General features: G+C 40.8%; 2 protein-coding genes across 2 annotated transcripts; both read right to left on the bottom strand.

The window, feature by feature from the left end:
- Window positions 1-132: 132 nt before the first annotated feature.
- Window positions 133-11,925, bottom strand: LOC101164345 (tRNA selenocysteine 1-associated protein 1-like). The gene is made up of 9 exons (XM_004079278.4): window positions 11,739-11,925; window positions 10,260-10,357; window positions 9,010-9,109; window positions 8,320-8,372; window positions 7,939-8,067; window positions 7,412-7,528; window positions 6,280-6,598; window positions 1,147-1,192; window positions 133-1,066 (listed from the first exon to the last, which is right to left on the bottom strand). Exons 1-9 carry the CDS (start codon window positions 11,775-11,777, stop codon window positions 930-932), a joined length of 1,038 nt encoding a protein of 345 aa, XP_004079326.1. The 5' UTR covers window positions 11,778-11,925; the 3' UTR covers window positions 133-929.
- A 1,166-nt stretch (window positions 11,926-13,091) lies between these two features.
- impad1 (inositol monophosphatase domain containing 1) lies at window positions 13,092-21,598 on the bottom strand. Its single transcript, XM_004079145.4, has 8 exons — window positions 21,014-21,598; window positions 20,241-20,313; window positions 20,018-20,164; window positions 19,316-19,472; window positions 16,744-16,839; window positions 16,286-16,447; window positions 15,807-15,941; window positions 13,092-14,444 (listed from the first exon to the last, which is right to left on the bottom strand). The coding sequence occupies exons 1-8, from the start codon at window positions 21,130-21,132 to the stop codon at window positions 14,302-14,304; spliced, it is 1,032 nt and encodes a 343-aa protein (XP_004079193.1). The 5' UTR covers window positions 21,133-21,598; the 3' UTR covers window positions 13,092-14,301.
- Between the last annotated feature and the right edge of the window lie 583 nt (window positions 21,599-22,181).

Raw genomic sequence — 22,181 nt, forward strand, 5'->3', positions numbered from 1 at the left:
TTGTCTGGTCCAGTTTGTAATCCACTGGAATAGGAGATCCTATAAAACTGCACACTGGATTCTGAAAATATTGCTTCAAATTTCACCACGAGTCCTTGAAGAAACCTAAAAAAAACACATTCTCAACAAAAGTCTGCATAAAAAACTTTATTTTACATATACATTAAAGACACTGGCCTCCCATCATGAAGTTTCCCTCCATAATGTTTCAATAACAGACACCAGAAAGCCAACGGCACACGGCGGGAGGGGTCTTGTGGTCTGGTACCAGATCACTATGATCAATCTGAAGCGAAAGCCACTTCCTCCTGGTTTACATCCACCCAAAGTTCTCTGGAAGCTGTTTTACTGAGAAAACATTTCTGAAAGACGGGAAGCAGAAATGCCGTCTCATGATGCGACAGCAAACGAGCGGGCAACCTTCCGAAAGGTTTGGGGACAGGCTTGCAGAGTTGGTGAGCACCTTCTGGTAGAATCCCACCTTCTGACAACCGACTCCGATAGCTGCTTAAATGAACAGGAATAGCATCTCCTACATGAAAATACAACCAGACGAAAAAGAGGGATAGTTTGACGTAAATAAATTAATATGTTTGACTGCTGGCGGAGAGTATGGCAAACAGAAACCAAAGACTACGTTTTCATTGTTCTCTAGAATGAGGTCTAAAGACAATTCTGCTGGTCATTAAAGCATGACTCGTCATGGCATTTGTTCATACATTGAAAACAAACAGAAAACAGACAGAATGACCTTCACAGCAGCCGACCTTCCTGTTTGGACAAAACGCACCACAGAAGCCACGAGCGATTTTGTCCACAAGAGTCAACCTTTGCAGACGATGATTTACAGCTGGAACCTGTAAGATCCTCATGAGGGAAGCGGTTCAGGAAGTATCAAAAATGATACACTGAGGAACTAAAAAGAGTCATCAAGAGAGCGAGGGGATGGGCGAGTCAACAGAGTCTAGAGGTTCCCAGTGACAGTTCATCAGGGCATCATAGAGCTCCTCGCTGCGTTCCATGTAGTTTTTGTTCCACTGCTCCACGTTGCATTCAGGGATGGGTTCTGGAGACAGTAAATACAGGATTAAAGGGGCTTTGCTCCACAAAAGGAGCCTTTAGTCGGAAAACCAAACAGAGATTTACCTTCTGGATTGTCCTCTTCTGCAGCTCCAGTTTGTTCCTGACTTTCCTGGATTAAGATAAGGAAAAAGAAAACAAAATTTCACAAAATATGAATGAGAAAGATTTCTGACAGTTTGAGTAAATACGGGGCAACTGAAATTATAGCAAGTGTGAACGCTTCTTCTACTTTTCACATCTCTAACCCTTAAAGAACGGAGAAGTAGCTCCAGTGTTGACGTTCTTTGAACGATCTTCAGCCGTTTACGCAATTAACGCAATTTCATCATAAAATTAGTCTTTATGCTGATGACATATTACTGTTTTTAAGGAATTTACATTCTGTAAATGAAACAGCAATGATCATAAATGAATTCTCCTCCATATCAGACTATTCCATTAATTGGAATAAGTCTGTTTTATTACCACTCAACAGGAATATGGAACAAAGACTCACAATTCCAGTTAAAACAGGAAATATCAAATATCTGGGTATCTACTTTTCCCCCAAACTATCAGAACTGGTGCAGCTAAACCACACCCCATTACTGAAAAGCATACAGGACGATCTAACACGCTGGACCAACCTGCCTTTGTCCCTTATGGGCAAGGTAGCCACGGTTAAAATGAAAATCTTACCCAAGGTTAATTATCTCTTCTCAATGATTCCCACACAACCGCCATTAAAATGGTTCAAAACATTAGACTCATCCATATCAAGCTTTCTATGGAACAACAAACCTGCAAGAATTAGTCTAAAAACTTTAAAATCTGCAAAAAACTGTGGAGGATTAGAATTACCTAATTTCCACAAATACTTTCTTGCAAATAGATTACAATACATCTTAAAATGGTTAAAAAATAATCCAGAAACCAACTCATGGTTAGACTTGGAACAGGCGTTATGTGGAAAGATCAACCTGTCACAGCTACCATTTATTAGCCAAACAGTTAAAAAACAGGATTGTTTCAAAAGCATTAATATAAATGCCACCTTAACAGCCTGGTGGGAATTTCTCAAAATATCAAAATCATCAATTCAACCGTGCAAAATGACACCCATCTGGAACAACCCGGACATCCTTATTAACAAAAAAATGATTCACTTCCCAGCTTGGCATGCAGGGGGCATAAAACAACTAGAGCACGTAATTATTGATAGAAGATTCATAACCCCCCAGGAACTTCAAGACAAACATGGAATAAATAACTTCTTGGAATATCAGCAACTTAAATCAAGTATTACTAAAAAGTATAAAATTAAAGACGACGATTTAAAGCTACCAGATGTAGTTACCACTCTGATTAATTTTTCAATGAATAGAACTCTCTCCAAAATATACAAACTTTTATGTAATTTAAATAACAATATTGCCCTTCCAACAAAAAAATGGGATGCAGATTTGAGCATCAGCACAGATGAAAGCTTCTGGTCAGAACTTTGTCTAAACACCTTTAAACTGACAAAAAGTCCAAATCTGCAGCTAATCCATCTCAAAACTCTTCACAGAATTTACTACACTGGACAGAGGATGTTCAAGATGGGTCTCAGTAACTCAGACATTTGCGAGCACTGTGATAATAATCTACCCGACAGCTACATGCACGCACTGTGGTTCTGCACTCCTGTCCAGGCTCTCTGGCAGCAGGTATGTGCCGATTTATCAGTCTGGCTTAAGGTTTCAATCACTGCCTCACCGTCACTTTGTGTGCTTGGTGACATGAGTGCCATCGATATAGAAGAAGGATTAGCATCTATCATTTTCATAACTCTTTGTATTGCCAAAAAAACTATTTTAATAAATTGGAAAAACAAGAAAAATATAAACATAAGTCAACACAGAAATCTGCTGTTTGATCATATCAGCTTGGAAAATATGTCAGCCCAAAGCTCAAGTGACTTTGAAAGAATTCAGTCTCTCTGGTCTCCTGTGGTTGACTCCATGACTTAGGGGGTGGGGGGCTTGGTCGTCGCTGCTCCTTGCCCTTCTGCCGTGGTTTGGGGTGGGGGTCGGGGCTTCCGGTGCCTGGCGGGGGCGGTGGGGGGCTCCGTTGGTCGGGGGTCGGGTCCGGTGCCTGGGTGGGGCGGGCTGGGGCGCTGCGTGGTCCTCTGGGCTTGGGTGTGGGGGTGCGTGGTGGGGGGGTGGGGTGGTGGTCTGGCTTGGCTTGGGGGGGTGGTCCCTTTGCCTGTGCTGGGGGGGGTTGGCGGGGGGCCCTGCTCGGGTGGGGGGGGCCCAGCGGCGCCGGATGGGCTGCCCATCTGCACCTGGGGCTGGGATCGGCCCTTCCCTGGCTCTGGGACGGGACGGGACCGCCCTCTCGGGGCCCCCGGTCGCTCTGGGTGTCACCCGCTTCGGCTGCGGGGTCTGGGGTGGGGTGGGGTGGGGGGCTTGTCGGCCCTGTCCTGTGGGGGGGGCGTTCTGGGGGGGAGGGGGGGCCCATTATTAGTACGGGTCGGGGGGGCTAGCGGGTCGGGGTCTCCGCTGAGGCAATCAGTGGTTGCCTCGGCCGGTTGGCCTCCTCGGTCCCGTCGAGGCCTGACCAGAGCTCTTCTAGGGCCGGCGTCTGGGGGTGGGGGCCTGGGCTTGCTCCGGGGGGGGCGACGCTTTCTGGCTCCTCTCTCTCTGTGTGGGGTGGGTGGTGCCGGGCCTGGGGTGTCGGCGCCTCCGGGGGTGGGCCCCTGGGCTGGGTGGCCCTGGCCCCTTTGCTGGGGGTGGGCTGGGGGACGGCTGTTTGACCACCGGGGGACAGTCTACCAGCTGTCCCCAACTTACCCCCTTCCTTATATAACCTCATATTAGGGTGAGGGGGTGGGGGGTCTAGCCTGCGATACGCCTTGGGGGGGGGCTACTTGGGAGTGGCCCCCCTCCTATGGTTGCCGTATGGAGTGGGCCCCCCCTCTTTCGGTTTTATTTGCACCTTAGACATGTAGGGTCCTTGGTAGGGGGGGTGCTTGGACATCACTGCAAGCAAGCAGCAGATGTCCTCCTGGCACCCTACCCGCCAATTTTAACCGCACCTTAGACATTTAGGGCCCCTTGGTGTGGAGGGTGAGGGGACATCACTGTGAGTAATCAGGAGATGTCCCCTTAGTGCCCTACTCGCCAATTTTAACTGCACCCCCCTTAGTACACACACCCCTCCCCCTTCAATATATACATTCAAACATAAACACACACACATGCACACAAACACCCTCTCAAACACCCATACACGCACACACATTTTACAAGGAAGGTGGGACCTGGGTCCATCTGTCCCCTACCCCTTCCCTGGTGGGGGGTGCGGGCCCCTTGGCGATGGCGGCCGTGTCCCTTGGGTGCCGGCTCCCTGGGCCCGGCGGTGCTCTCTCCGCGCGGTGGGGGGGTTCATATTACACCTGGGCCGGGGGTGTTCGTGTCCCTGGGGGGTGGGTCCTGGTCCTTGCCCCTGGGCGCTGGGCCCCGCCAAACTTCCAACATGGCCGAGCCTGGTCGGGCCATATTTATAACATCCCTTGTGGGCCGCCCTTTTTTCCCCGGGGTTCCCCCCTCCTGGGCGGGGGCGGCGGGCCCCTGCCTTGCTCCTACCTGGACCAACCGTGGGCCGGGTGGGTGGCTGCCTGGAGTGCGGAGCGGGTCTCCCTTGGGGGGTCCTGGCTCGTACCTGGGGTCGGGGCGGGGGGATGCCCGGAACTCCTGGGTGGTGGTGGGGTGCTCGTCTGGGGCTGTGGGCGTCCCTCTCCGGTGGGGCCCTGCGTTGGGCTCTTCCGGCGCGGCGGGGGGCTGCTTTCCTGGCTGGGCTGGGGCGGCGCTCTCTTTCCCTCTGCGCCTCCCTGCTCTCTGGCTCTGGGGGCCTCGCGGCGGTCCGGCTGGCCCTGGCCTGGGTGGCGGTCTTGGTCGCCCGGGGGGCGGTTGTTCCCTGCCTGTTCCCGTGTGGCGTTGGGGGAATTCCGGCTGCCGCTGCTGCTGCGGCGGGGGTATGGGTGTGGGGGTGGCTGGGCGCTCCTCCTCCTTCTTTTCACATTCCACCATCCATTTTAGAAGAACATAAACACTCACCTGAGCACAGGTGTTAGCTCACCTTTGCACTAATAGTTTGCATGATTGAATGAATGAAAGATTTCACACTAGTTGGTTTAAAGGCATAGGTATGCGTTCGTGAACACTATCTGTTTTGTGTGCATGTTGACATGTGGACATTTTTGCGGCTAGCAGGTGTGTTGATAATATTCGAGTGTGTGTGTGAACAGGCCCCGCCCTTTTTGTACTACATTTGAACCGTACCGTAACGATAAACAACCAGTAAACCTGTCTGCTCTATGCTGCTTCATGGTCTTACCCCCCTTCCCCTCCTATTATCACCCTCCTACCCCCCCCTCTCTCTAACGTCCCTCTCTCTTCTTCCCCTCTTTCCTTTTCCGTCCGGTCCAACACCAAAGATTTTCAAACATGATTGAAATTAATAAATTTTGGCCTCAATTACAAAAGGGGTTTATTCAGACATACCTTTTGTTTGTCTGAAGATGAATAACCCCTCTAGTTAAAATAAAATATGTCCAACACAAGAGGCCCTCAGCTCTCATCTGTTTGCCTAGCTGTTGGACAGGACAAGTTAAAAAAGAAAGAAAAAAAAAAAAAAAAAAAAAAAAAAAAAAAAAATTAACGCAATTTCAATAGATTGTGCTGCGAAGAAAAGCAGCTCTGTGCTAATTTGATATAATGACAAGGAACGATGAACATAAAGCAGAGCATTTCTTTGCGACCGTTTACGAACCGTTACATATCAGCACAAAGATCTGCAACACTTTACATAAAGTGGTCATATCTCTACGTCAAGTGTTGCAAACATGCAACACTTTCTCTGAAATGTAACATTACTAAAGTGTTGCACATCCGCTGAAAGATATGCAATGCTTTATGAAAAGTGTTGCAAAATTATGCAACACTACGAAATGTCTTTGAGATCCTTACAACAGTTTACATAATGTGCTATGTGGCATATCTTTTAGTGAATATGCAACACTTTACACAAGGCTGTTGTTCTGTGCCTCAGAATCCGTCAGAAATCTGTTTGGGTCCTTTGAGTTTGGGTAGTTCATAGAGCGTGTGTTATTGGCTGTCGTGGCAACGGCTCTGGTGTGACATGAAAACTCCAAAGCAGAGGACAGACACTCACCTCTCCAGTGGCTGCCATGTCTGTGGACGTGGAGGGCATCCCCATGGGAGGTGGTGGCATCATGTGGCCTGGTGGGGGGTATCCATAGGGTCCGTAGTTGTAGTTGTAGTTGTAGCCACTATTGTAGCCGCTGTTGTAGCCGCCGTTGTAGCCATAGCCGCTGTTGTTGTAGCCTCCATACTGGTCATAGCCGCCCCACGGCGAGTAGTACCCCCCCTGAGTCCCACCATAATGACCTCCATAGTAGCCCGATGGAGGCTGGCTGTAGTTGCTATGGTAACTCTGGCCTTGGCCTGCTTGGTAGTTGCTCACCTTCTGGCTGCAAAGTTTTAGCACATTTAAGGTTACCATTTATTGCAATTTTTGACCGACATTTGCGATAAGCGTACTGCACAGCTTGACATTGCGATAACGATAAATTTTGCGATTTATTGTGCAGTACTTGTCACTACCAAATCCCAGTCCCTGATTGGCCATCGATGTAAATGTATGACTCCGCATGTAATGCTGTTCTAAACCCCCCCGTGTTACAGTCACTGAGAGGCTCAGACAGGGTGTTTTTGGCAGTGAACGATGGCCGGCTCATTTTAAAAGAAGCAGCAGTGGATGCAGTTTATTTTTAATGGAGATAAACTTGACCGAGGAGTTTAGTTTCTTATTATGACTTCAAAGAGAGAGAAAATGGATGGGGGGGGGGGGGTCTCTGCTGGTGAGTCTGCACAGGTTGCATCAGTGTTTGCAGCTCACAAATGAAACAGCCACTTTGTACACTCCTTTACATTTACTTCACGTGGAAAATAAACAGACAACTACGTATTTTACAACTTCTAACTGTTTCCAGACAATCCTTTAGTCCCACCTCTGAGCAGTAAGCCAGTTGTAGAGACGCACAATCATACGCAGAAACAGCTCGAAACAGAATGAGACAACAAAAAAAATCTATTTAAAGGTTCATTTTTAACTCAAAAACTGTTGTCCATGCATATATGATTAGGATAAGAACATTATATAGGACTTCTTGAAGACAGAAAAAACTAAAGCGGCTGGCTAACCATCTAAAATCTCATTAATACCCATCAACATGCCGCTTCATAACCGCCGTCTTCAGTTGTAATTACCTTCTGTAACGTACCTTTTTGCTACAGCAATGCTGAGCCTGAGCGGCTTGCCCCCCAGCACCGTCCCCTGGCACTCCTCAATCGCCTTCTTCTGCTCGCTCTCCTCCCCAAACTTGACAAAGCCGTAGCCTCTGAAAATCAGACCAGGAGTTAGCCCTCCTCTGCACCAACATGTGACACACACTAGTCATAAAATAGCCACATATGAGAAAGAGAATATAATGGGTATTATTATGGTAGAACTGAAACTTGCTGTTTTACTTTTAACATGAGGTAGCATCACTTGAATTGTGAGTTGCTCTTGCTTAGCCTATATGGGGAAAACAATAGGTTTAGCATAAGACGGCAAGAAAACATTTCTTCAGCCTCTCCTCGAACAATAGATGAAGATGCACTGATGGTCAACGTCCACAGCTCTATCCTAAGACTTTTTACAGAAAACAGAAAGCACTTCCAACTGTAATGCATGTTTCTTACATTAATAAATAAACCGATAAATCACAGAGAAATCTAAGAACTGTAACATCAGGAGCTGGCGTACCTCGAGTATCCATACTGGTCGGTGACAACTTTGGCTCCTTTGCAGGAAGGGTACTTCTTAAAAACTTGATGTAGCTGGAAGTCGTCTATTTCAGAGGCCAAGTCCCCCACAAACACTGAGAACTCTGGCCTAAAGAGAAGATTAAAAAAAAAACGTTGTTCCAGTTTAATTTAAAATATATATAAATATATATTTTAAATCTATATATTTACATTTTTGTTACTAAACCTGAAATTGCAGCGCAGTAAACCAAACTGATTTGTCACAACTGTTACATATTTGGTGCAGCAGCACTTTCTTTATAAACGCAGACAAAGGAGTCCATTCTTTACATTTCTGTACACCTAAAAACCCTGAAGGAAAATGTAAATGATATCATACCCGGCCTCTGGTCTTTTCCCGTAAGTGGCATAGTTTAGCTTAAACTTCCGGGGCTGGACAAAAAGAGAAAAACGTACAGGTTAACCCAACCTCAAACACCAAAGATGTGTAGTATAGCCATGAGTATTGCTGGGAATGAAGAGCTGAGTTATTGTTATGGTTATTTAGGTTTACATACCTCTACCACCCAGACCAGCCTTTCTCCCCTTCCTCAGTTAGTTCCTACCAGAGACTCTATTCACAAGCTTCAAACAAAGTACATTCATGTCCAAGCAGCCTCTTAGCCACCTTCAGCAGCAGCAGCAGCAGCATCAGCAGATACAGGCCGGTGGGGAGGGGAGCACAGTCGTGGGGTCAGCCCACAGGGCCGACAACATCAAGTAACAAGCAGCCAAAGCTCGCACTTTACACATCATTCAAGACTGGTATGTTTAATATGGCATCATCTGTTTTGTGATGGTGACAACAAAATCAGACACAGAGCAAGACATTCATTTGGTATTTTTGTTAAAGAGCTAACTAGCAGCTTTTTTTTTTCCCAACAAAGCAGAACCAAAGTCAAATGAGCTCCACTATACACAATCACATCATTAAAAAGGAACAACACATTATCACTGACTGGGTCTATTGTATGGAATAGATGTTTATGTGCAACATAGTCATGGTTAGATATTAAGCCAAAGAACCTACCGGGTTTGATGCAGGAACTAGTTTTCCGTTGAGCCTTTGGACGCAGCGGTCAACGCTTTCCTCATCTGCCAGCTCAACAAAGCAGTATCCGGCTGAACCCCTGCACAACAAAGCAACCGTGATGCTTCCAGGAAAGCAACATCTCACTGCAGCTCATTACCCAGTACAAATCTGACTGGCTTTGGACCTATAGAATGTATGGAAAATCAGCATCAAATACAGAAAGTCATAATCCACGGCTGCTGCTTGCAGTTTGCGTTTGCCTTTTGCTGAAATTCCAATGTATGCATCCGTTAGGATTTCAAGTGATTTCCGTCCTCCACTACTGCGGTATTAACGTGTCAAACAAATTACTGTTACTCTGAAACATTCAGTTCAATTGTGAGACTAACCAGATGCAGCTTACTAGAGTCCCGAAGTAGCTACATGCAAAGAACCAAGCTAGCTTCCTGCGTGAAACGGTCCACCCAGCTTCACATGTTGAGCAATGAAACCAAACCTTTATTATTGAAGGTTCTAACATGTTCCTTCAACTTGAATTTAAGACTTTACATGTGAAAAATTAAGACCACTTTCTCTGCCTAGTTCACAGCCCTACTGATGAGGAAAAATGAAATCCTTGTATTTCAGAGCAATCATTGCTTTAACAGACAAAATCACAGTACTGCTGAATGTGAAATGCAAATAATAAGTTAAGAAGTAACCAATAATAAATTTCCCTCATCGTCTCTGCCTCCTGACCGGATCCTCAGACATCTTTTGCAGGCACCTTCTTTTCAGCCATAGCTCCTTAAGCTGGTCTTCAACTCCCTTCATCTTAAGAGCCTGGACTTCTGCCTCCCTCTTCTATTTTCCTAAATCCAAATGGACCAGATATCTGCTTATCTGAATATCTTTTCTTCTTTTTGGTTTAACTGTAGAGCTGTGAAGAAAACCATGTCAACCAGAACCCAGAAGAAGGATCCTCTCAGTACCAACAGCGTCATGTGGTTCAGAGCTACCTGCTTTTGTTCCTGCCTCTCAATGACAAAATGAGCGCTTGAAAGTGTCTGCAGGTCGTCTGGATCCACAGTTGCGCAGAAAAAATGTGGCGACTCGTTTTTTCCCCCATACATCTTTGTTATTATTATGCACAGAAAAGACTGAACTAAATATAAAAGTAATGCATGTTTGCCTTTACAGTGGTTCGATTTGAGTCCAGGTGTTCTCCAGCCACCTTTAAAAGTTTCTGTCTGGAGACGTTTACATACCCTGTTATCCTGTGAGTAATGATCTTGACCCCGCATGGTGATTCTCCCATAGCACTGAAGGCCTGCTTTATGAAGTTTTCATCCATGTAAGGGTCCAACTGAAGATGAACGCCCCAATAAAAGAGAACATCAAAGAATTTATTTTTTTTAAATGGACATAAAACAGAGAACAATGTAAGCAAGCTTAAAAAAGAATTGATAAATTGAAATATTGATATTTTTGACTAATTATCTTATGTCTGATGTAAACCTTTGTTGATTGTATTGTTTATGCATTACTCTAGGTTTTATTGCTTGAAATAAACCATTTCCATTTATCTCTTTACTTAATTGAACTAATTGATTTTTAGTGGCAGTTTTTTTTTAAATGAGTCATTTCCAGCAAAGATAAGTGCATCATGATTGTGTGTGAATGCGTCTTTTAAAAAAAGTTAATTTTCTGTGAGCATGTTTTTATTTTTCTGAATAGGCTGTTTGTACTTTGGACTCCAGTGATCATATTTATTTTAAAACAAGTATAAAAGTACAACTTTTATCTATCATATACCATAAATATGGAAAAAAAAAACTTTAGCAACTTGCACAGCACAAAAAAACGGTGTGTACCCAAAGAAAATTATAAAAAAGTAAAGGAATTGAAAAATAAATATTATAAAACCAAATAGCAAAAAAACTTGAAAGTAAATGTATATTTTTTTATTACTAACTGTACAGTTTTAAATACAGGTCACTCACTGTGAGGGAGATTTTTTACTGTAAATTTTTATATGGTCATTTAATCTCTTGCCTCTTTTAACCCTTGTGCTATCTTAGATGACCCCACCCTTACATAGACGTGTTCTCCCTACCATGACAAAGGTGGATAAAGGTGGAAAGATTTCATGTAATCCATGGACACCAGTGAAGATCACAAATCATTGAAGAAAAAAGGTTCAGAGCACTGTCTAGTGGGTCTAGATGACCCAACTCCCAATGTTAAAGTCCCTAGAATAGCACAGGGGTTACACTAGACAAAATGATTTTTTTAAACCGTAGCTTTTGTGACATTTACGTCTTTGGTTTGATTTCAATTACAAATTTTAGAAATTTTATTTTAGACGAAAATTGAACACTGCACCCGTCAGCCATATGCTGCTAGTTTCTAAAGTAACAACTATTTACTTTTGCCTGACATTTGTCTTTAATGATTTTTTTCCTCTAAATAAAAAAACTCAAAGTGGTGTAAATAAAATAAATCAACTTAGCTTTTTTGCTTTTTAGCTAATAGCTAGCGCTTGCTGGACGATAGCAAAGCGGCTACGCCTAAGATTTTAAAGAAAACATGAACTAAATGCACATACACCTTTCAAATTTGTAAGAAAAATAGTGTTTTAGTTTATTATTACCACCCTAAGTGACGTCTGAAGAGAGACTGACTGGGCCAAGGAACCCAAAAACATAATCATGACGCTCAAGCTAAAAACGTTCCTTTGGACTTACATCACCCATCCAGAGGCTGGTTTGCCTGTTGAACATCATGGATGCTAATCATAAAAATAAGCTCTAAAATGAATCTGTCCCCTTATCGCGGGAAAACTGCAGCTTAGTTCTGTTTATTCAAGCTAGCTGCCCTACCATCAAACACTAATAAAATCCACCGTTCTTTCCCCACTTCCGCCGCGCGGAGCAGATGACGCAAAACCACTTCCGGTGGAACAGTCAGTATTTCCCGCGCTACTTCAAAACAATAAAATACAAAGATGTGTCAATGCGTAGTCAACAAGCAATAAAAACTCCCTGAATTGAAATAATGCAAAATAAAATGTTACACCAAAAAAGTATCACTTGTTGCTTAATCTCACTTTTCCTGCAAAGCTACTTTACTTTACTTTAAATCCATAATTATATCAATTACGGTTAATTAAAACCATTAACTTAGAAGTGAAAGACCGTTGCAAAAAGGTGAAATGCTATACAATAAACTTGATTTAAAGTGCAATGAATCATTGATGCAGTTTAGTTTTAGTAAAAGTTTTCTATAACCAATTAATAGTTTAAAAACAACCTTACCTTGATGTGATCTCATAGATGAAAGTAGGAAAACGCAGCCCACCTTGACCTATATTATTAAATTCAGAGTAACCGTTACCCCGGGACAGTGATATATGAAATGTATCTGAAAATCAATCCTTACAGAGTTTAGTTCTGCAGGACATCTGGACTTTGAAAAGTTGATCTAAAAGATATGCTGCTTCTCATGTGAAAAGTTTCTTTAGTTTTAACTACTGATAGAGAACTTCGATTATTTATGCAACAACTACCTTAAAGGTGTGGAAAATACTGTAAGTTTAATAATGAAATGACATATGAGCAGCTGCTAATGTCAACAATGCAATGACTGTACATGGGAGACAGGAAATATTAGCATCAATGACCAATATAGCAAGTTTTCAAGCTATTGATTTGCATAAAATAAACCATGAAAGCATCTAAAATGTTGACAGGACTCCATTGTCTATAAATATTTTTCTATTGGGACAACTTTAAGCTCTTTGCCTTAGGTTTGTGGTTTTGTAAAACAAATTTATTTTAATTTTAACATGACAATAGGAGATCCACAATGGAAGGGTGGAAATAGCTAGCAGAAAAATTTGGAAATATTTTTGCAGTTTTTCCTTTTTTTAAACCCATTTCATACTTGTGATTCATTATGTGGCTTCCTAACAGAAGCTAGAAGTTTTAGTTACCATAAGGCAAAAAGATTAGTAACTTCTAAAAAGCTTAAAGGTTTTTCTTCAAAATTTTTAATACAATAATTTCTGAAAAAAAAAAAAAAGATGACAATAGAAAACATTTTTCACAAATACGTCTTATATCAATTTATTCACATGACATATCCAGTTTAAATTTAGAAAGTCCAATTGTACAGCTCCTAGATAAATTCAGATGCACTGAAGCAGTAGTTGTTAAAAAATAAAATGTTTATGGCATAAATAAGGTAAACAAAAAGATGTACCTATCTGTTTTTCTCCAGACTTGAGGGCATTTCCCATTAAATAAAAGCATAAAAAAAATATTAGTAGAAGGCTGAAACAAAGTTTCCAGGTGGAAAAAGATTGAACAGATTTATTGGCACTTATTGTTAAGACATCCCTTACCCAGTGTGTGTGTGTTTGTGTGTATGTTTGTGTGTTTTTCCCCCCATTCTCCAGCACCCTTTAAATCACAAATGAACAAATGAATGACTATCCAGCAAACATGCAGAGACTGAAGATGTCAAAGAAAGTCTTTTGAAAAGAACCAACATGTGTCTTTACAGAATCTTATGAAACTGAAGAATTTAAAAAAAGTAATAACCAAAAAACATTCAGGATTTTTTTCTTCATAGCTTTGAAAACATTTGAAGTTTTCAACATATGAAGATGAATTCTCTTAATATATTGTGCTTTGTTTTATTGTCAAAATGTTGGGACAAGAAAGACGGACAGCTTGTCCACCATGAGCAATTTTAGAAATGAATTTGATCATTTTACATCCATTTGTAACAGTAAGTCATGATTTCATTAATAATTGTCGCTTATAATCTGTTCTTTAATCATCTGTATCATTTTTTTTATAATTTTCTTTAGCAAAAAGTATTTCCATCAGATCTCTCATCCCTACTTATAATTGTTAAAAAATAAGCAGTTTTTTTAGCTTAGAACATTTGAACAGTGAGGAAAAAAAAGGGTTACACTTTTGTGTTTTCAGTTTAAAACATCCTGACCTTTTAACAAGGCTGACAAACCAGTTTCACAGTGTTTTTAAATGTGTTCTGCCCAGTGTTAAAAAGTGAAAGCCGATTGTTTCACTGTACGAGAAGATGAGGAAAACAATGTCAGGCTCTTTTAAAGTGATGAAAGTTGAATGTAGAAGCGGGTTGGTTCCATAGTCCAATTTCTGTCCAAATCCTTTCGGTCCGATCCAAAGTTCAGTGTTCCATGAAGAAAGAAAACGTTGCAGGCCCACTGTGTTTAGTGAACTCGTTTTTTGAATAAAGCTAGCTTTCAACGGCTTATGTCCTTCAGTGCTTCTCAGGGTCCCAGTTTGGTAGTTTTTCTATTATAAACTTATGGTTCTCACCAATGGTTGCAACCAGCCCTCCCTTGTTGAGAGGAGTTCCACTATAGTCAATGTCCTCACCCTTCAGAGTAGTCATGTGTCCTCCTGAAAAGATACAAATTGTATTTGTTATTTTATAGTGCTTAGAATCACTGACATATTCCTCCATTGACTTAGATTCACAGGTTTGTGATTTTGTTTGATTTAGAGGTTTATGACATTTTATTAAATACGGAAATATTAAAAATAAAATTTAATATCACAGACCTGTTTCCGAACTTTTCCCCAATATCATTATTTAAGAAAAAAATGATTCACAAAAGTAGCGATTTTAACCAAACAAATGTGGAACTATCAATACACCTATTTTTGAATTTTTACGTTGAAACAGTAGCATTTTTGGCCAAAAAAAAGAAAGGTTTGATGAATTAGTGTTGAATCTTCTTAAAGAAGACAGAGGAGGATGCAAAACTGTATCTATTAAAGAAGGGTCTACAGCCATCGCACAGGGGGCCTAGATCCAAAACACACGTTAGGTCACAGAACGAACAAGATAAACATTTAATGAACACAGTAAAGCTACATTTTTAAACTTTTATATCGTAACTTAAATAGGAATTAAAAAAAAAGACAGGAATATTATTCCAGAATAAATCAACTTAAACTTTAAATAACTTTTAATATTTTGCTCTCCGTACAAAAAATATCCTGCCAAAATTATAAGTTAGAAATAAAGTAAACATTTAAAGAAAAAAACCTTCAAATTACTTTTATGTTATTTTATATGTAATAAAATAACTTCTAAATATCCCAAAAGATTTTGCTCCCCATAAAAACATATCCTGTCAAAATTATACAAATATGCACATTCTGCACCCTGGAAAAATAAATACAATTTCTGCTTTTCAACAAATCAAATCAGTTTTCTTTGCTCTTGTGTGGTTTTATCATATCTGGTCTGCTGGCATCGTGTTTTTAGGATCGAGTTCATTTCTGTTTGGTGTGCGGCGTCCTGCGTCTTTGTGAAACGTGTTAGTAATTTGTTTTTGTTTTTTTAAAACCTGGTATTGTGAATACATACATTTTTAGTTGTTAAACATTAAAAACTAAACCAATTAACAGAATCACTTTAGATTACTCAAAACATATTTGGTGTTTTCCTGATTGCTGCTTTAGACAGCCCTTGCTTCATTATGACTACAGTTGGGTGTTTAGTAGAGACTAATTTAGCAAATGTGCTTCTGCTTTAAATCAATTCTTATGTTCTTCCCTTTTTGTAAGATGGTTGATAATTTATTAATTAAATTGAGACTTTTTGTGCTTTGAGTACAGCGTTCCCCGTTTATCGCAGGTGTTACATCCTAAAAATAACCTGCAATAAGTAAAATCTGTGAAATAAAATTGAATCAAAACTACCGGTAAACTAATACACAAGGTTAAATAATATCCATTTCCGCTGGAACTTACCTAGTGCTTTAAGCAGCGCAGCACCTGCGCAGATATCCCATTTCTTAATAAAGGTAATGTGGACATAGACATCTGCTTGGTCCATGGGGTCAGAGTCGCTTGCAGCGATGTCCAACAGTGACAGGACCTTGTATCCTATAAAAACAAAATAAAGAAAGCACTTAGAGCGCGTTTTTGTCCTCTTAATGCAACTTAAATGTTGTTTGAGCATCAAGTGCAAGAATTTCCATGTAAATAGCACCCTGTACTCATGCAAAACATGACTTACTTTACACGTCATCATTTATCATTTGCACCAGTAAACTGTGTGCATTCAAAACATAAAGAAAGTGGGGGCAAAAATTTCGTTTAATACCAGAGGATTATAAAACTTTCAGGTTTTAGTAATAAAGTATTAAACGTTTAGTGGTAGCCTCATTCTTCCGATTAAACCCTTCATCATATAGAAGAGAAAATTAAAAAATATAACCTCAGCTCACCTGCTCCACCTGCCGTTATTATTGTTGTGCTATTTCCAAAAGCATCCTGAATAAACTTCTTCACTTCTCCTGAGTGGGAACGCGACACAATCACCTTTGGGGGGTTGTAACTATAGGAGGAGCGGGCCTGCACGTTTGATCCTTGGCCTACAAACCCCCAGGCTGAAGGAGTAACAAGAGTGGAGAACAGAGACAGACAATATCTGTTTTTCAGACCTCACATCTCAGATAAAAGCTCAGCGTTGCAGTTTTTTACTAGATCAGAAAAAAAAACTATAAAGACAGTTCAACATTTAAACACATTTATATCAAGATAAAGGACATCAGCGACTCAAAATGATGCTAAGATAACGTTTTTATCTGAACAACTCAACAAAACACCAAAATGATCATAGAGACAACGTTTAAAGCGCAAAAATGATGGTTTCAGACTCTGAACAGAGTTGAAAGAATTGTACCTGTGAGCCCTGTGAAGGGCAGGTGGATGACTCCAATCACTGGACGACCTTCCACAGCTACACACACCATGGTGGTCACATACTTCACAAGGCTTTCTGGGATACGTTTACCGGAGAGGGAACAAGGGTTTGGGTCAGAGACGAAAGGGAAGAAACAGGAACAAGTCAGCATTTTTGATTTGTGACAATAACAACAATGGAACAGAGTCAATATAATCAAGAATTTTCTTAATGGAGTATATCTAATACCATTTTATTTGTGAATCACTGAGGCATGAGCAACCCAATGCTTGCTGCACATTTTCCTATGCTGTAATGAACATAAAAAGATTATAAATAAATAAAGCAAATGTGTCTGCAACACTGTCTATGCATTAATAAGACGACCTGGTGTTTTGTTCTAGCACCAAACAGCCGATGCTGTTGAGAAACTGTATTAGTTAAAAAAAAATAATTTGTTGCTCCAACTGGATTTGCAGGTTCACATTTCAGATCCTGACGATTTCTATCAATGTTAGCCCAACTGGTTTTGCTGGTTTAGATGTCTTAGCATGACCAGCCTCACTGCACCCCGACCACACCATCATTTTTTAAATGTTTAAATGTGTGTTGACTTGGACTGATAAATTAACAAACAACATTAAACTCCTCCTTGAAGCATCTCAGTGGTTGACCTTAAATGAAACAAACAGCCTCCATTTAAAAAATGTTGCACAACAGGATCAGGACTTTTCATTCACCGGTTACGGCTGGACACACCCCAGACCTAGCACTTTGTGTTTTTAGACAGAACTAAACGGGAAACAGATACTCGGTCAGCAACAAGCACATGAGCATCGACACACAACCAAGCTATGACCTGGAACGATTGGGAACACCAAAGCTGATAAACCCCCCCCCCCCCCCCCCCCCCCCCGCTCTATCAGCTGACACCAATAGAGACGAAGAACAACAACTTTTAGAAAAGGACAGGATGCAGAGAAAAAACCAAAACATTTTGTTAAGTCAGTATGACTGGAAGTAAAGTCTGCAGTGGTGAAGTGAAGGTTGTATTCAGGTGGAAAGTGCATTAGTGCACGCAGGCGTATGCTAGTATGCGACAAAGGATCAATTTTAAAGTCCAGTTTTCAAACAGAAAAAAAGATCAAATATGAACATTCAAATCTTAAGCCTTTACTCAAACATGGTCCATGCAACGCAGGCTGAATCAACAAGCTAATAATGACGACTGTTACATTTCCTCCCCTGTCCTTTGTGCCTTAGCAATCCAACTACCAAAGCGTTAGCCACTCCAGACACTGACGGCTATTGTCCTGCTCCTTCTTCAGGTATCTTTGCCCTCAGACTTTCTTACCCCTGACACACTAAACTCAATAACCACAAGGCATGAAATGCATCCATCTTCTTTTCCCGCTTTGTTCTGACCTAAAAAAAAAAAGTCCTGCCAGGTTGGGTGGTCAGTTCAAACAAAGTCTTTATATGACAACAATTAATTTTCTTTTTGGCATCATTTGAATACATTTTCATTAAGGCTTCTTCACTCAAGAAAAAGCTTCAACTTTACTGGAGTCTAAGAATTCTGTCATTATGACTAGAAGAAGTGTGACTGAAAACCAAAACACTTCAGAAACTACTTTCCTTATTGTTGCTTTGACTTTCAGAACCGTGGGACAAAAGCTCTAAGAAAGAAAAAATCTTATCAGCACGTTGAGCTTCACTTGATTATAATGCACGTTTAACTAACCAACAGCTTTCAGGGTTACATTTCGACAATACAGAGCTGCTGCAGTTCAGACACGTGATGCAGGAAAAGTCAATAGTAAAAGTTTAGAGGGTCAGAGGACAAATCTGCTGTCAGGTTTGCTTTTAAAACATAACTTGCTCAACATAAACCACCTTCTGCAGTACAGCTTAAAGTTTGTTGGCCCAGAGGAAAGACTGGTTTCTGCTGAGGTAGTTTATACAGAGTGTGTACACATTTCAGGAAGTTAAACTTAAGGCTTTTTCTAAGAACACTAAAACCGTATGTACAAAGGAAACAGTCGGAATCTCCTGTTTCTTGCTGAGTCCATGCGATTAGACTGCCATTGTGCTAAGCGTTATAAAGTCTTTCCACAAACCACCACATTTTTCAAAGTTATCTCTCCATGAATTTGTACTTTCCAATTTTCCCCCCTTTGATGCCCATGAGCCAGTTGGGGTAAAATGATTTTACGACGAGTTCACAACCTTATGACACGGCGGATTCTAGAAATGGTCGTTTTTAAATGACAGGTCAGATTGACGAGAAAAAAAATGTAAGACCCATTTCGTGACAATTTAGAACAATGTATGCTTTTAAAAAAACAAAACAAAACAGTGTCAAAACTACAAAAAAAGACAATATAATCCATTGCAACTCTAGAAGTATTAATAACAATACCCAGCATTAGCTGCACAACACCTCTATTTTAAACGTCTTAAGCTCAATCACCCTGGAGTTATGAAGAGAACGTAAACACTAAAATGGCATCAGGAAGGAGAGCATATTTAACCCCTAGCTTTTGAAATTCCCAGTGGATGAACTTCATACCTGTGTACTCTTGAGTTGCATCTAGAGGATCGATCCACACAGTGATGCTGTCAGCTGGAACCTCTGTACTTTCCTTGACTTTTTCTAATATTTCAGCTGGTATTTTTTTGTCCCAGGTTACCGAATCCAAAGCGTTGTCACGTTCTTCACTGTGAACCTAAAAGTAAAGATGCATAAATATCGCACAACTAGCCAACACAATTTTTAAGAAAGAGTACACCTCCCTCATTGAGATCAACTTCTACCAGTGACCCATAGTATCTAGTTTAAAGACACACTCCCACCGTCTTTTAATTATGATTATGCCGTTTTTAGCCAAAATGAAACAATCTGTGTCGTTTTCTAAAACATAGTTTCTGCAGAGCAGCAGTAGTTCAATAGAGGGAACAACTATGAGGAAAACAAACACGTACACGAATCTAGTCGTCTACAAGTGGATGCATCAGAATGGAGCAGAGCAGGGAGCTTCATCTACTCGTGATTCACAAAGATTTGAATATAGAAATACTCAGAAATGCAATTTTAAATGTTTTATACATGTCCTCCATCATCAGACAACTGACTCAAGAACTTGTTTAAAAAAAAACACCAAAAACAATTTCCATCTGAGTGGGTCTTTCAGAATGAAATATTTTGCAATAGACCACACACACGTCAGCCCCCACACTCTTGAAGAAACGAGTCCACAGAGGCTGTACTCACTTTGACGTCTGGAAAAGTGTTGCTTAAAAGGTTGAACATCTTTCTGTGAGATTGCAAGTCACCCGTTGTCAGGAGCTCTTTGGCCCCCTCCCTCGTCTCTCCCTTTGATTTCTCGTTCAGGCTGTTCTCATTACGCACTCTTTTTACCTTGAAAGACATAAGAGAATGAAACGTCCATTCCAGTTGCTGTTATTAGGAGGTATTACCAGCAGGGACCACTTACCTCTTTACCACCGAGCACTGCAGCCTCCACCGAGACAGCTAGAAGTTCTCTCAAATCCACTTTTTTAACCTGTCTATAAACACAAAAAGACAAAGTATTTTAAGTCAGCTGCTCAGTTTAGTTCTAAGCTTACGACAGGCATCCTTTCATCCAACCATCTTCTTTCGCTAATCCCTGACTGGGTCGTGGGGGAAGCAGAATAAGCAAAGTTCCCTAGTTCAGCCAAGAGACGTAGTCTCTCCAGCATGTCCTGGGTCCTCCCTGGGGGCCTTCACCAAGTGGGACATGCCCGAAACACCTCCATGGGGAGGCGTCCAGACCGGATGCCTGAGCCACCTCGACTGGCTCCTCTCAATGTCATGTCATGTCTCTCTTTAATTGACCAAATTTGACCATCTAAAGAAGTAGTTCTTCAAAAAAAGCATTTTAATGTAGTCTAGCACGTCTGAAAAAATGCCACTCTTTTTTTTCTATATATATTTGTTAATCCATGACATTTTTTCTAAATGAGTTAGAAAAATTAAAAACAGTTGCAAAATCATTTAAAGCATTGACAATCATTACTGCTCCAATAAAAAGCAAAAGCTGTGGTACAGGCTGTGCATATTACATATATTTTGACTTTCTTTAGCTATGTGATCATTCACATCTCTAGGAGGCATATTTATAGAAAACATGCAATCACTGTTTTAAAAATCTTTGTTTTTATTATTTGTTCAAATCAGACTTGAGTCTTCAGACATGCTTAAGTTACAAACAGGGAAAATCCCGACCTGAAGGCAGAAAGACGGTTGGAAATCACTCCGGCATACAAATGGTAGATGATACCGAGTCCCAGCAGGCAAAACACCGCCACACCAAGTGGAGAGAGCCGAATCCCCATAGGTGCCATAACAGCAGGAAATATTCAGCTAAAAAAATGAAATAAAAAAAGCAAACAACTACTTCTCAGGCCAGAAAGCTGACGTGGCTCTCATATCATAAGCAAAAACTCTCTGAAATCCTTTGTGAACCCTGTGGTGCTGTTCCCTCGAAGATACTGACTCAGAAACCGACGAAACGAGCTTCTCTCTGCAGCTGACAAATCAAACTTACAGGGTTAAACAGTTAGCTAGCTGTTAGCACCCGACAACTGTCTACAAACAATGAGACAATTACTAAATGTCGTTTCTATTTGAAAGGACATTCCGCTTCTCCAACAGCTCAACAGAAACTTAATCTCGACATTCACTTGTTAAAACAAGCAATAAATTCAGCGGTGTCGAAGAACAAACGGAACAATCACAGCTCTGTTCCGACATTATTACTCTCTTCGTGTAGATGTCACGACTGGCTCTTTCTCTTCCGGGTTACCAATGACGTCACAGAATTAACCGGATGTCCTTATTTGTTTAACTCAAGCCTTCAAGATAAATATAGCAAAAGATCAATTGAAATAATTTAAGATTGGTTACGAACTTTTCTTAACATTGTTTTACGAAATTCATAAACGAAAAAAATGTTTTTAATGTTTAGAGTGTTTTTAACAGTACATCTTTCTTTTTTTGTCCACGTGTAATGCTTCTTTTTTTAAACAAAATAAATTTATTTTGAAAAGCGAAAGTTTTTTTACTTTTGTAATTTTGATTTAATTTTTCTAAACTGCCTGTTTATTTAATTTAACATCAAATTCTTTGTTTTGTTTAATCTTTTACTGCACATGGTTAAATCTTTTAGTACATGATGTTATACAACCTGATATTTTCTTTTTAGCTTTGCATTACCCCTTTTTCCTAAAAAAAAAAAAAAAAAAGTCCCATAAACAAGTTATTGTATTATGTACCTTCTACCTTCCTCTACTCCTCTCAGATGCCTCTCTGAGTGTAAAATATTTAAACTCCAAAGAGTGCTTCTGGGTAAAACACCCAACAGATATGGTCAACTGCTATTCTAGCCTTTGCA

This window comes from Oryzias latipes, chromosome 17 (assembly GCF_002234675.1).
Source record: "Oryzias latipes chromosome 17, ASM223467v1".
In the NCBI taxonomy this organism is placed as follows: domain Eukaryota; kingdom Metazoa; phylum Chordata; class Actinopteri; order Beloniformes; family Adrianichthyidae; genus Oryzias; species Oryzias latipes.